Source organism: Schistocerca cancellata, chromosome 4, assembly GCF_023864275.1.
Source record: "Schistocerca cancellata isolate TAMUIC-IGC-003103 chromosome 4, iqSchCanc2.1, whole genome shotgun sequence".
NCBI lineage: Eukaryota > Metazoa > Arthropoda > Insecta > Orthoptera > Acrididae > Schistocerca > Schistocerca cancellata.
In genome coordinates this window covers 539,605,707-539,619,246 of record NC_064629.1, presented here as the reverse complement: position 1 = coordinate 539,619,246, position 13,540 = coordinate 539,605,707, and the positions used below count along the sequence as shown (strand labels likewise).

General features: G+C 40.5%; 1 protein-coding gene across 1 annotated transcript in view; it reads right to left on the bottom strand.

Annotated features, from left to right (window-relative positions):
• LOC126183810 (conserved oligomeric Golgi complex subunit 2) overlaps window positions 1–13,540 on the bottom strand; it is an 85,124-nt gene that overhangs the window by 18,964 nt on the left and 52,620 nt on the right. Inside the window, exons 8-11 of the mRNA XM_049926057.1 lie at window positions 11,065–11,131; window positions 6,694–6,898; window positions 5,603–5,885; window positions 396–576 (exon numbers count right to left, since the gene is read on the bottom strand). Coding sequence (XP_049782014.1) covers window positions 396–576; window positions 5,603–5,885; window positions 6,694–6,898; window positions 11,065–11,131 — 736 coding nt within the window. The remainder of the gene's footprint in view (window positions 1–395; window positions 577–5,602; window positions 5,886–6,693; window positions 6,899–11,064; window positions 11,132–13,540) is intronic.

Here is a 13,540-nt window from a genome sequence, read left to right as displayed (position 1 = left end):
ACAATGCTTCCTTGGAAAAGAAGGCACACTCAGATGTATCAAAAGTAAGCTGTTTACATTTGCTGAATGTAAAGAAATCGGATTCGTCTTCAAAATGTCATTTCCACAATGCATTGTAATTTATCAGTCATGATACACCGGACTTATCATCATGCTTTCTCGATTAGTCAGCTTCCAGCAGTTTGAACAAGCATCTCCTCCCTAAGCCATAAGCATAGTTACCAAGCACCATGTTTGTTCTGTCACATTGTCAATTTCATCAGAAATTCTTTGATTCTCAATGCATTAAGCAGAATTAATGGCAAGCATGGTTTTGCACTTTAACAGTTTGAAATGACCTTCATTTTGCTGTTTAATAAAGTTATGTCACATCATTGTACTCCTTTGATAATTACCTCTTCACAGAAAGTCCTTACATCAAGGGCAAGCTGTAGTCTGATTTTATCATCATCACCAATTCCTCTTCCCTCAACAAGATTTGCTGTTGTAGATCTATCTCTAATTTTCTTCAGCCGACGAAGGCTTTCTTCAGTTTTCTGCACAGATGTTAACACATCACTGACAGCTATAAAATATCTGAAACATAACAGTGTAAAAGAGATGAAATATGGCAACTTCCTAAGAAACCAACAAAAAAACGAATAAATTTAAAAAATTACAGATCAAAGTCCATCCACTGGCTAAGTATTTTATCATCTCTACTAATTATAGTCATGAATATTTTATGTCCTTGGGTCTGGCATGAGAAAGAACAGTAAGTAATGCAAATTATAAAAGAAATGGACATCTTATATTAAAATTAAGTTATTCCTTGAGTAGGTTTATCATTGATGAAAGATTATAAGTTTGTACTAGAGCAGAATTTCTAGACTGACATACGAGGTGCATTCAAGTTCTAAGGCCTCCGATTTTTTTTTCTAATTAACTACTCACCCGAAATCGATGAAACTGGCGTTACTTCTCGACGTAATCGCCCTGCAGACGTACACATTTTTCACAATGCTGACGCCATGATTCCATGGCAGTGGCGAAAGCTTCTTTAGGAGTCTGTTTTGACCACTGTAAAATCGCTGAGGCAATAGCAGCACGGCTGGTGAATGTGCGGCCATGGAGAGTGTCTTTCATTGTTGGAAAAAGCCAAAAGTCACTAGGAGCCAGGTCAGGTGAGTAGGGAGCATGAGGAATCACTTCAAAGTTGTTATCATGGAGAAACTGTTGCGTAACGTTAGCTTGATGTGTGGGTGCGTTGTCTTGGTGAAACAGCACACGCGCAGCCCTTCCCGGACGTTTTTGTTGCAGTGCAGGAAGGAATTTGTTCTTCAAAACATTTTCGTAGGATGCACCTGTTACCGTAGTGCCCTTTGGAACGCAATGGGTAAGGATTACGCCCTTGCTGTCCCAGAACATAGACACCATCATTTTTTCAGCACTGGCAGTTACCCGAAATTTTTTTGGTGGCGGTGAATCTGTGTGCTTCCATTGAGCTGACTGGCGCTTTGTTTCTGGATTGAAAAATGGCATCCACGTCTCATCCATTGTCACAACCGACGAAAAGAAAGTCCCAGTCATGCTGTTGTTGCGCGTCAACATTGCTTGGCAACATGCCACACGGGCAGCCATGTGGTCATCCGTCAGCATTTGTGGCACCCACCTGGATGACACTTTTCGCATTTTCAGGTTGTCATGCAGGATTGTGTGCACAGAACCCACAGAAATGCCAACTCTGGAGGCGATCTGTTCAACAGTCATTCGGCGATCCCCCAAAACAATTCTCTCCACTTTCTCAATCATGTCGTCAGACCGGCTTGTGCAAGCCCGAGGTTGTTTCGGTTTGTTGTCACATGATGTTCTGCCTTCATTAAACTGTCGCACCCACGAATGCACTTTCGACACATCCATAACTCCATCACCACATGTCTCCTTCTACTGTCGATGACTTTCAATTGATTTCACACCACGTAAATTCAGAAAACGAATGATTGCACGCTGTTCAAGTAAGGAAAACATTGCCATTTTAAGTATTTAAAACAGTTCTCATTCTCGCCACTGGCGGTAAAATTCCATCTGTCGTACGGTGCTGCCATCTCTGGGACATATTGACAATGAACGCGGCCTCATTTTAAAACAATGCGCATGTTTCTATCTCTTTCCAGTCCGGAGAAAAAAAAATCAGAGGCCTTAGAACTTGAATGCACCTCGTATGATCTCGAAGAATAAGAACTGCCTTATCTAAGCGTACACTATCTGATCAAAAGTATCTGGGCACCTATTAGTGTACATTAATATAGGATATTTCCTCACCCCACCTTTATGATGGGTAGAACTCTGCTGGGGACACTTTCTGATGTCTGAATGCCTGTGGAAGAATGGCAGCCCATTCTTCCTCAAGGGCTGAAACCAGAGATGATAGTGATGTTGGAAGGTGGGGTCTGCAGTGAAGTCAATGTTCAAACTCATCCCAAAGGTGTTCCATTGGGCTCAGATCGGGACTCTCAGCAGGCCAGTACATTTTGAGTGTTATCGTTCACAAGTCACTGCCTCAGAGATGCTGCTTTATGTCAGGGTGCACTCTCACGCTCATACAATCAATCATTGTCTCCGAACTATTCCTCTATTGTATGGGGTTACAGCCTGCCATGAAATGTGTTCATATCCTTCCGCATTTATTGTTCTCTCAAACACAATGAGAAGACCACACCTTAACCACAAAGAACATTCCTATACTGTAACACCATCTCCTCTGTACCTCACTGTTAGCACTACTTGTGACGGCATGTAATGTTCTCCAGGCGTTTGCCAAACACCACCCTTTCCATCAGATAACCTGAGGGTAAAGTTCGAGTCATCACTCCAAATCACTTGTCTCCAGTAATCCACTGTCCAGTGGCATCGTTCGACATACCTCCTCAAGTGTCACTTAACACTGACTACAGAAATGTGTGCTTTTGAGAAGTTGCTTGAACATTGTACTCCATTCGATATAAGTCTCTAAACACGGTCACTGGGTTAACTGGGCTGGTGGTAGAATTTTGGAATTCACAAGTGATTCTTCCCACTGATTTCTTGTGATTTTTTTATGATCAGCCCTGCAATACTCAATGGTCCTTTCCATCAGTACATAAGGTCACCCTGGTCTGGAATTAGCTGTGTTGTCCCTTTGTGCTTCCACTTCACAATCACAATCGCATCACCAACAGTTGACTTAGGCAGCTTTACTAGAGTTGAAATGTCCCTGATGACTCTGTTACTCAGGTGACATCCAATTACTGGTCTAAGTTCAAAGTCACTGAGCTCTTCTAATCAACCCATTCTGCTGTTACTGCTTCTCTATTGTCAAGCTTCCTTTTATACTGACAAATCCACCATATGTGACATCCACTGGTCAACTTTGCACTACATAGGACTGTCTGGATACTTCTGATCAGATAGTGTACCTCAGGACTTTACTTTCACAAAACTACAATTTTATTCTTCTGACAAACGCAGATGCTTCTTCTGGAATCAAGAATTACAGATTTCTCAAAGAGAAAAGGTTAGCATATGCCTGGATTGGATTATGAAACTTTCACACAGTTAGCAGAAAGAGTAAAGGTAGCCACTCACTGTATAGTTGAGGTATTGTGCGGCTTACAGGAACATAAACGAGATAACAAGAATAAATCATACAATACTTTCGAAGAATGTCCTTCCTGAAAGTTGTCTCTGATTGATTGACAGACAGACAGACAGACAGACTGACTGACTGACTGACTGACTTGCATGCACGTGTGCATGCGCACCCCCCCCCCCCCCCCCCCCCCCCCCCCGCACACACACACACACACACAGAAAGAGAGAGAGAGAGAGATAGACAGAAATTGTACCCTCGTCAGCCACATTGTTCTGGTTCTGCAGCTCAACTAGGGTGAGGGGCTGTTTTTGGCAGAGAGGAGTGACAGGGACTAGGAGAAGGGGTGGGAAAGGGAGATGTGGCGGAAGGGAGACTAATGACTGGGAGGGAGAGGCAGCAAAAGATTTTGGTACTGTTGATCCTGGCCTGGCATGGGCAGGGGAAGTTGAATATGGAAAATTTGACTGAGGAGAGACCAGTATGAGTGTGGATTAATGGAGTGAGGTAGGAACTCATAAGAGACAGGAGTGGAAGTGGATGTGGGTTAGGGGCTGGCAAAGATTGAGGTTGAGGGATTTGTGGGATCAAAGGATGTGTTGTTAGAACACTTCCCATCTATATAATTCACAGATGATTGTAATTTGGAGAGGGGGGTGGGGTCTAATGGCACAGGTTGTGAATTAGTCAATGAAGATGAGCATGGTGAGCTCAGTAGTATGTTACGCTATGCCACTGGGTGGTCAAATTTGTTTTGGCCTCCATTGGATGGTTGTCACTCATTCAGAAATTGGAGCAGAGCTGGAATTTGGCAAGACTGCTTACACAGGTGACTCTGCCTTGGATAGGGTGGTATTTGTCTGTGACGAGACTAGGACAGGATGTGCTTGGTGGGTATACAGGACAAATCTTGTACTTGCGTCTTCCACAGGGATATGACCCATGTGGTATTTGGTACTCATAGACTCAGTAGGTGAGGAAATACTGTTTTGAGAATTGCATAGCATTTTTGGCACTATGTTCCTCATTTCAGTGCATCATAACAGGCAATCGAAGACATAGTGAACAATGTGGTTAGGTTGTTAGAGCCCATGGTGATATCTGATAATGAGGAACATGATCCATTGCAACTGGCTCATGAAAATGTTTGAAGAATTTGTAGCATGTGTGGATATGAGAAGGGAGGTATAGGTTTGAAGGAGAGCTTAAAAGATCTTCAGTATAGTGGGCAATGGATTTCTTGTCGCTGTAAATGCATCATCACTGGGCAGCTACACTTTAAGAGTTTTTAGTGTGGAAAGGATAAAAGCTATTGAAGTAGGGGTACTCTTGATGGTTGGTGGGCTTTATTTGGGAGAAGGTTTTAAAGCTACCATAAAAAGGTGTAGGTCAAAACCCAGAAAGGTGGCATGCAAATGAATAGGAGAGAAGGTGTTAAGACTGTAGAGGAATGGGTACAGATTGTCTTGGCCTTGGTTCCGCAGGTTACACATAATTCAGGTCTCATTAATGAATTGGGAACTTGGGAAGGAAAGGAAGTAAGGAAGGTTAGGGTTTAGCTGTGTGTCAATGATGAGATGACAGACCAAAAGCTTAGATAGAGGAAGGAAGTTGGTCATGCTCTTTCAAAATATCCATCTCGGTTTTCACCTTAAAGAATTTACGAAAATTACAGGATTTACAGGAAACTTAAATTTAGAGGGCCAGACAGAGACTTGAACTACCATCAACCTGATTAAGAATCCAATGTCTTATCACTGTGCCACCTAGCTCAGTAAATGGACAGAACTGAGTGGAACCATAAACTGGCTCCACCCTTAATTCAATGTGTTTCATGAATGAAAACTGCAAACATTTCCCTCCTGAATGGAAACTATTCAATTAATATAAGTCCATGGTTTAAGCATTTTCTTAAATCTGCAAACCATATGATAACAGACAACTAGACCACAATTGCTGGAATAAATGCTGTGAATGTTGTAAAATTAAACTTACTGCTTTGTAATAGCTGAGAATATAAGCAATAACCAGTGATCAAGCAGCTTAGGAGACACTGAAGAAGCACTAGCTGCACAAAACTGTGTCGGTGGAGTTAACATCTGAAGAACATATGAACACGCCTTGGTAGGAACCTCTCGATTAGTGCGTCTGTAGAGTCGAGGTATATCATTAACTTGTTTGAGCTGTAATATACTCTGATGGCTTACTGCATTCACTATCTCTTGTGTGACTTTCGGAAGCTGCTGTTTCAACTGCTCTTGGCTTGAATGCTGGCTCCCTGCAATATGAAGTTAAGCATGAACTTTGAAAAAAAAAGAGTACATGGCAATAAAAATTACCTTATAGTTTCCAAGTTTCCAAATTCATTCTCCTCTCTCTCTCTCTCTCTCTCTCTCTCTCTCTCTCTCTCTCTCTCTGTGTGTGTGTGTGTGTGTGTGTGTGTGTGAGAGAGAGAGAGAGAGAGAGAGAGAGAGAGAGAGAGAGAGAGAGAGAGAGAGAGGGAGAGAGAGGAGGGGGGGTGGGAGGGAGTGCATGCAGTTGCATGCACTCATGCATACACACAATAATAAATTCAGAACTTAATCTGACTATACTTAAGAGTATTCTACTACCTATGAAACAGTAAGGGTGTCCGTGTTCAAACTGTGATGTAAGAAATGCTATTTTAGACAACAGAAACTCCAGTTTGGAATATCAACATTATCAAGATAGTTTGCTTCTCATCATAAAGATGAAATGTTGAGTTGCAGAGGGGCACAACAAAAAGACTATTACACATTTAGCTTTTAGCCAAAACCTTCTTCACAAAAGAAAACACACACACACACACACACACACACACACACACACACACACACTGGAATGCATTCTGGTCCAAGCTGCTATACATGGCGGTCATCTGTGCATGAGGTGTGTGTTTTCTTTTATGAAGAGGACACTGGCTGAAAGCTAAATGTTTCACAGTCTTTTCATTGTGCCTGTCTGCAACTCAATGTGTCATTTTTACGATGAGTAGCATTCTTTCCTTTTCCTTATATTATTATAAATACTATATTAGGTTACCTGTATATAAATTTAACACTTACTTTCAAATATTTTCTGAGCTTCTTGTGACATTTGTGTTGCTTTGCTCATGACAATGCTCTGGAGACTAGGAAGCATTTCTATCAGTTTTTCAATATCATTGTACAGACACACAAGATACTGGAGGCTCTGTACTGCACTTTTTTCATGCCCTTCCTTAACAGTAGATGTTGAAGCAATTCCAGCACTTTCCACACTTAATGGCCACTGCATGAAAGTAGAATATAATGTCAAAACATTGTAATACTCAAATCTTAGGTGGATAAAGCACAAATTTTGTGTGAAAAAAAACCTAAAAGTTTGCAAATCGAAGAGCATTGTGTACCTGGGAAGCACGCGTGTATGCACTATGAAGCAGAATTGCTAAGAGGTATTCCCTCCAAAAACATTTACTACAGGAAACCATTAATGTTAATTTTGTGTCTATGATAATTACTTAGCATATGTATTCTACATTGAAGAGCTACAGAAACTGGTATATCTGCCCAATATCATGTAGGGCCCCCATGAGCATGCAGAAGTACCGAAACACGACGTGGCATGCACTCAACTAATGTCTGATGTAGTGCTGGAGGGAACTGACATTACAAATCCTGCACGGCTGCCCATAAATCTGTAAGAGTACAAGTGGGTGGAGATCTCTTCTGAACAGCACATTGCAAGACATCCAAGATACCCTCAATAATGTTCATGTCTGGAGAGTTTGGGGGCCAGCAGAAGTGTTTAGACTCAGAAAAATGTTCCTGGTGTCACTATGTAGCAATTCTGAATGTGTGGGGTGTCACATTGTCCTGACGAAATTGCCCAAGTCTGTTGGAATGCACACTGGACACGCATGAATGCATTCAGGTGATCAGACAGGATGCTTACATATGTATCACCTGTCAGAGTCTTATCTAGATGTATCAGGGGTCCCATATCACTCCAACTGCACACGCCCCACACCTTCACAGAGCCTCCACCAGCTTGAACAGTCCCCTGCTGACATGCAGGGTCCATGGATCCATGAGGCTGACTCCATACCCATACACATCCATCCACTCAATACAATTTGAAATGAGACTTGTCCAACCAGGCAACATGTTTCCAGTCATCAACAGTCCAATTCAATGTTGATGGGCCCAGGTGATGTGTAAAGCTTTGTGTCGTGCAGTCATCAAGGATACATGAGTGGGCCTTCGGCTCTGAAATCCCATAACAATTATGTTTTGTTGAATGGTTCACATGCTGACACTTGCTGATGGCCAGCACTGAAATCTACAGCAATTTGCGGAAGGGTTGCACTTCTGTCATGCCGAACGATTCTCTTCAGTCATCATTGGTCCTGTTCTTGCAGGATCTTCTTCTGGCCACAGTGATGTCACAGCTTTGATGTTTTGCCGGATTCCTGATATTCATGGTACAGTCGTGAAATGGTTGTATGGGAATATCCCCATTTCATCACTACCTTGCAGATGCTGTGCCCCATCACTCATGCACCAACTATTACATCATGTTCAGACTCACTTAAATTTTGATAACCTGCCATTGTAGCAGCAGTAACCAACCTAACAACTGAGCCAGACACTTGTTGTCTTATATACGTGTTGCTGACCGCAGCTCCGTATTCTGCCTGTTTACATATCTCTGTATTTGAATACATGTGACTATAACAGTTTCTTTGGCACTTCAGTGTATATTAGTGTATGTTATAAGACAGTTAATGAACCCTTTACTCCATGTACACAACTGCAGGTGTGTAACAACACAAGATGGAGGTTTATTCTGCAACACACCTTCCAATAGTGTGGTCTAATAGGCATTTGTATCTTCATTTATAGAAGCTGTGACTTGTGGTTTACACTTCTTTTCCTCTTCGGAAACTACTTAGAATGCAGTTTCCACTTTGTGTTAGTCTTTTAATGTCAGAAAATGCAAAATTTAAAGAGGGATGCAAAAATGCAATAAAATTATTTTCCTACAGTGTGCACTAATACTTTATAATTTAATCTGGTCAAAATTGACTTTTGTTGTTAGTGGTCTTCCACTGGACAAGCTAATCATTGGTATGAGTATATAAATGTGTTCAGTCATGAAGAGGCCCCTCCACCTATCTGTACACAAAATTATAGTTAGTTATCTTAGTTATTCGTACCAATTTTCTGATAAATTTCAGTACTGGTAACTATTCTCCTCCCCACCAAGCACATAAATATTAAAAATAAGTAGTATTCTGACAACAAAGCAAGCTGAGCTTGGTTGTGTAAGTCCTTCAAAATGTGATTGTTTATTTTATTAAGGTAGCACACAATTCTACAAACTTAGTTTCACTAAATAATTTTTCACAAATGTTAATATATGGGACCTTTCAGCCTTTAATATGTCTGTAACTTCACAATAGAGCATCTTTTGAGATTAACATTTGAACTATAAGCAACATTTGCAAAGTCAGAGTAAAGCTAAAATAAATTTGAGAAAAGATGATTTTTCATCATGGACTTCATTCCTGCATGTACTGCAGTTAACAAAATCAAGTCCTGCATGTTCATGTTGGGTTATGTTCTCTGCATTCGAAAAGCAAAACTGCAGCCAAAATGTATTGTAAACACTTTTATGTTTGTGAGGAAGATGGTATGACCATGCAAAATGTGAAAGAAAACATCATAAGGGGCATTCAGAAGGCTGCTAATGACAATAGCAAGATCTGAAGTTTGTATTTCATAATCAGTGACATAGTTCAAATGATAATGCAAAAGAGGGGAAGTAGAAAGGAAGGTATGGGATTAATGTTCTATCTGTCACAAGGTCATTAGAGATAGAATAAGAAACAGATTTCAGTTGATAAATATTTAACTGCTGATAAACTTTATGAAGAAAATCCATAACAAGAAAGAATTGTTTTTCAGGAAGAACTCACAGAAAGATTAGGCTAAGAGGCAAGGTGCATATGATGTACTGAAAATATCCTTGAATAACCAATTTCTAGTAACATTACATAGCCAACTGCAAGAATTACTACAAGTTGTGAAACAGAAAATAATTTTTTCTAGGCATCACTGCAAACTCATATATAATTTCAGTGACCAAGAGAATATGCTGTTTTCAATCCAATTCTGACCATTTTTCACCGACAATTAAAATTTTTATAATATGAACATAAGATAAATAAATCTCACTTAGCAGCTTCAGAGATGAACAGAGAATGTTCCTTACAGCACTTTTTACGCTAACAAAAAACTGTTAATGCCAGTGTTCACAGAAAAACAAATGGGAATAAACCAAAATGTAAGGAAGAGTGACTATTATATGAAAACATATGTCCACGTACAGCTTCTGGCACAGGCCCTTTGCAATTTTTCAGTTTATTTGTTCTGGAGCACTGCATAAACCTAATCATATACGAAGTTGTTATATGATGATGACAAAGACAGTCATTTACTTTGTTACAGAGGAGCACAGGCTAAATATTCTGCACTAAGAAAGACAATATATCAAGATTCTCTGCTCTGTACTTGGCTTTAACCCAATTTCAGCAAGTGCTAAATTGTCTAAACTTGGTGTTAATGACAGTGGCAGAGACTGTTGGAAAAAAAAGTGTTGGCCACTGTGTACAACCATAAACAAAGCATTGAGTACTGATGCACCTTCAAACCTCACCATGTGTTCTCACTCTTTCTACCTGTCCCCATACATAAGAAATTTGCCTTTACCTAGCCATAACACAGTTTCTGAAATGCTACTGCTCCTTTCTCCACTCTTATAATTCCCTGACTATAACAATTCCCATATACGGTAGCTACTCCCTTTCCATGAGAAGAATCCACCACCTAAAGACATCAATCTGAATTTCCAGAGTATCTCTGTGTGACACTTTACAACTCTAACAGTACAATTGTGAGTACCTTCAATCTCTTCCATCTGGTGGGCTTAATAAGACTCCCATTTACTAGAACAACAGAAAATAATACTTTTAGGTGCAGTGCACATAGACTACGTTTTTACAGAGCTCTTGTAATAAACAAAAGTGTTCTGTTTGTTAACCTGGGACTTGAACAAGGTTCCTTTTGAACAGAATGCTGATAAATCATAATGTTTTCTTATTCATATTTTAGTGCCATGTGCAATGCCCTATTTACCAAAAATGTTATACAGAACAGCTTTAAATAAATCATATGCACAGGAACTAGATAGTTCATAATACTAAGCCCCCCCCCCCCTCTCCCTCTCTCTCTCTCTCTCTCTCTCTCTCTCTCCACACACACACACACACACACACACACACACACACACACACACATATATATCACTGTTATTTACAGTAAGTTTCAAAATTTTAGTTTTACACAAATTGTCTCTTCTCTTACTGCAAAAATCTGTTCACACAACAAACTTACCTTATGTAATACTGCACTAATCCAAAAGTTGTATCTTGCAAGGATCAGTAGATTTAATTTCCAAAACCTGAAACAGCAAAGGATAATTCATCCAAGTTTATCTAATTTTTATCCTTCACAGCCTGTACTAATCATGTTGATTATTAGAGTATCAAATAAGCACTTTTGATAGAAGATCAGTCACACTCAGGAGTTTCGGACCTTGATAATGGCCACAATTTAGTGAGTAAGGAAGTCCACTAATTCCTTCAGGCATACCACATTCAGCTCAAGCCACACACTGATGATTAGATCCCATAGAGCTACCTGACTGCAGGGACGTTCAACACCACATTTCACCCGCTGTTCCAAAAGTTCCATGCATATTCCATGGGATTCGGTCTGAGTGATTTAACAGGCCAGTCGAGGTGTTATAGGGTGCCTGCATGTTTATCAAACCAGGAACATGTGGGTGCAGCCCTGTGACACAGCTACTGTCAACTTGGAAGGTGACAACTGAGAATGTCCACAGCATATTCATCGAAAAGATGTAGAAGAAAATGCAACAGTTGGTCACCAAGAATGAAATAAACTTCTTGATTCATGTTCACGGTACACTGAATGAGTGGGCCACCACATATCAAGAAAATAATAATAATAATAATAATAATAATAATAATAATAATAAAGAATCACCTCCACCCTGAACTACACTCTGCACACATACTGGATTAAATGCTTCATTGGGTCACTGGTGCACTTCACCTTACATAATTTGAAAAGCGACATAGTCACCAATTGTCTGACTATAATACACTTCTCCAGTCAGGTACTGACCATTTTTGTTATTGTTTGGCCCACTGAAAACATGCAACTTTATAAACTGCTGTGAGCAATGACCTTTTGCAAGGTACACAACTCCAAATATCCAATGCACACAATTCCCTTCACAGTTTTTGCTCAAAAACTGCTTGAGATGGACCTGCATTCACTGGCAGCAGCAATTTGAAATCAGTTGTAATTGACAAGGCATGACATTCACCTCTGGTCCCTGTGGTTGAATCTTTTCACAACCACTGTTCTTATGCCCAACACCAGCCCGTTGCTCACTGCTGAGGCACGAGCATGAGCCAGCTCACATGAGTAGATCAGCAAACAGAGCCACATCACAAGTTTCATTATAAAATAACTCTCAAAGATTTGTATGAAAATTTTCCTCAACATAAATTTCCATGACTTTTTAAGTGCAGCTACAGTTACATCAATGTTTGGACCTACATACTCATATGAGTAACTGCTTTCCACAATGATGAGAATGAAAACTCAGAAGCTCACTGACACACTTCAACTTAAAAGCTTAAAATAGGAGATCATGAAAATCATCTGAAAATGATATTCATCATAACGCAGCATCAATCGTAAGAAATGTCACATTTCATACTTAGATGTGCCACGTTCTTCACTTCATCAATTAAAAGAAATTTAAGTTTCATTTTGTTGTCATTTCTCATCACTGCAACAGTCTAGAAAATAAATTTGCAATGAAAGGGAGTAATTAACCACCACAAAGCAATATATCTCCATAGAATTAACATTAGTGGTCGTAGAATGGACTCCTCGATGAGTTTCTCCAATACATCCCTCCGCTCCAGTCCCCTTCACCCTTCATCACTCGCCCTACACCGTCTGGTTGCCCACTGCTGACGCATGAGCATGAGCCAGCTTGCATGGGCAGATCGGCAAACAGACCTGTTTGTCTTGAACAGGTTAGTTCTGCTGCCCTTCTTCTAGATGGATGTGACTTGAGCTTTCGTCCAACTGCTAGGAATTTTTTTTCTTCAAGGGATTTATGACTTTGACTGTCACTGTCAACAGACAGCTTGGCTATTAGGTTTGTTACTTTGAAAGGCACGATGACAATGCTTGTCTGTACTTATGATTTATAAATATTACAAGTACGAGTTGAAGCTGACATACCTTTGCATTGTCAACAGCCAATACTGCTGTGTTCATTGTTATGTCTGTGAAAACAAATTGCTATGGTTAGGCCTTTTGCTTACCCAGCCTACAACACAAACTATATCCCAGTTACATAGGCAGCCTGCTTCCTTGCAGAAGATATTCGGGGCTATCGTGACACACACAATTGCCAGATGGTGACCAAAGCTCCAGCAGAGGTCACTAGCACCACAGACCTATATCTTACAGCAGCCATGTGACAGGAAGCAAGACTGAATATATCCTGGCACCAATGGCTGTATTTAGGGTGATGCATGGGTCCTGGGCAGTGAGTTCCCACAGAGGGAGCTTCCTGGACCAGGTGCCAGATGCTTACTGCATTATCACAATCAGGATCTCAGTCTGGGGTTGTCACTACGCTGGTATCACTGTATGAGACAGTCTCCTCATTCTGGATCCTGCAGTGTGGCCTCTTTACAAAACCTGTGGCCCTGACAGAAAGACTGATTCTTGATTTCATAATATTTATGAGACTGCC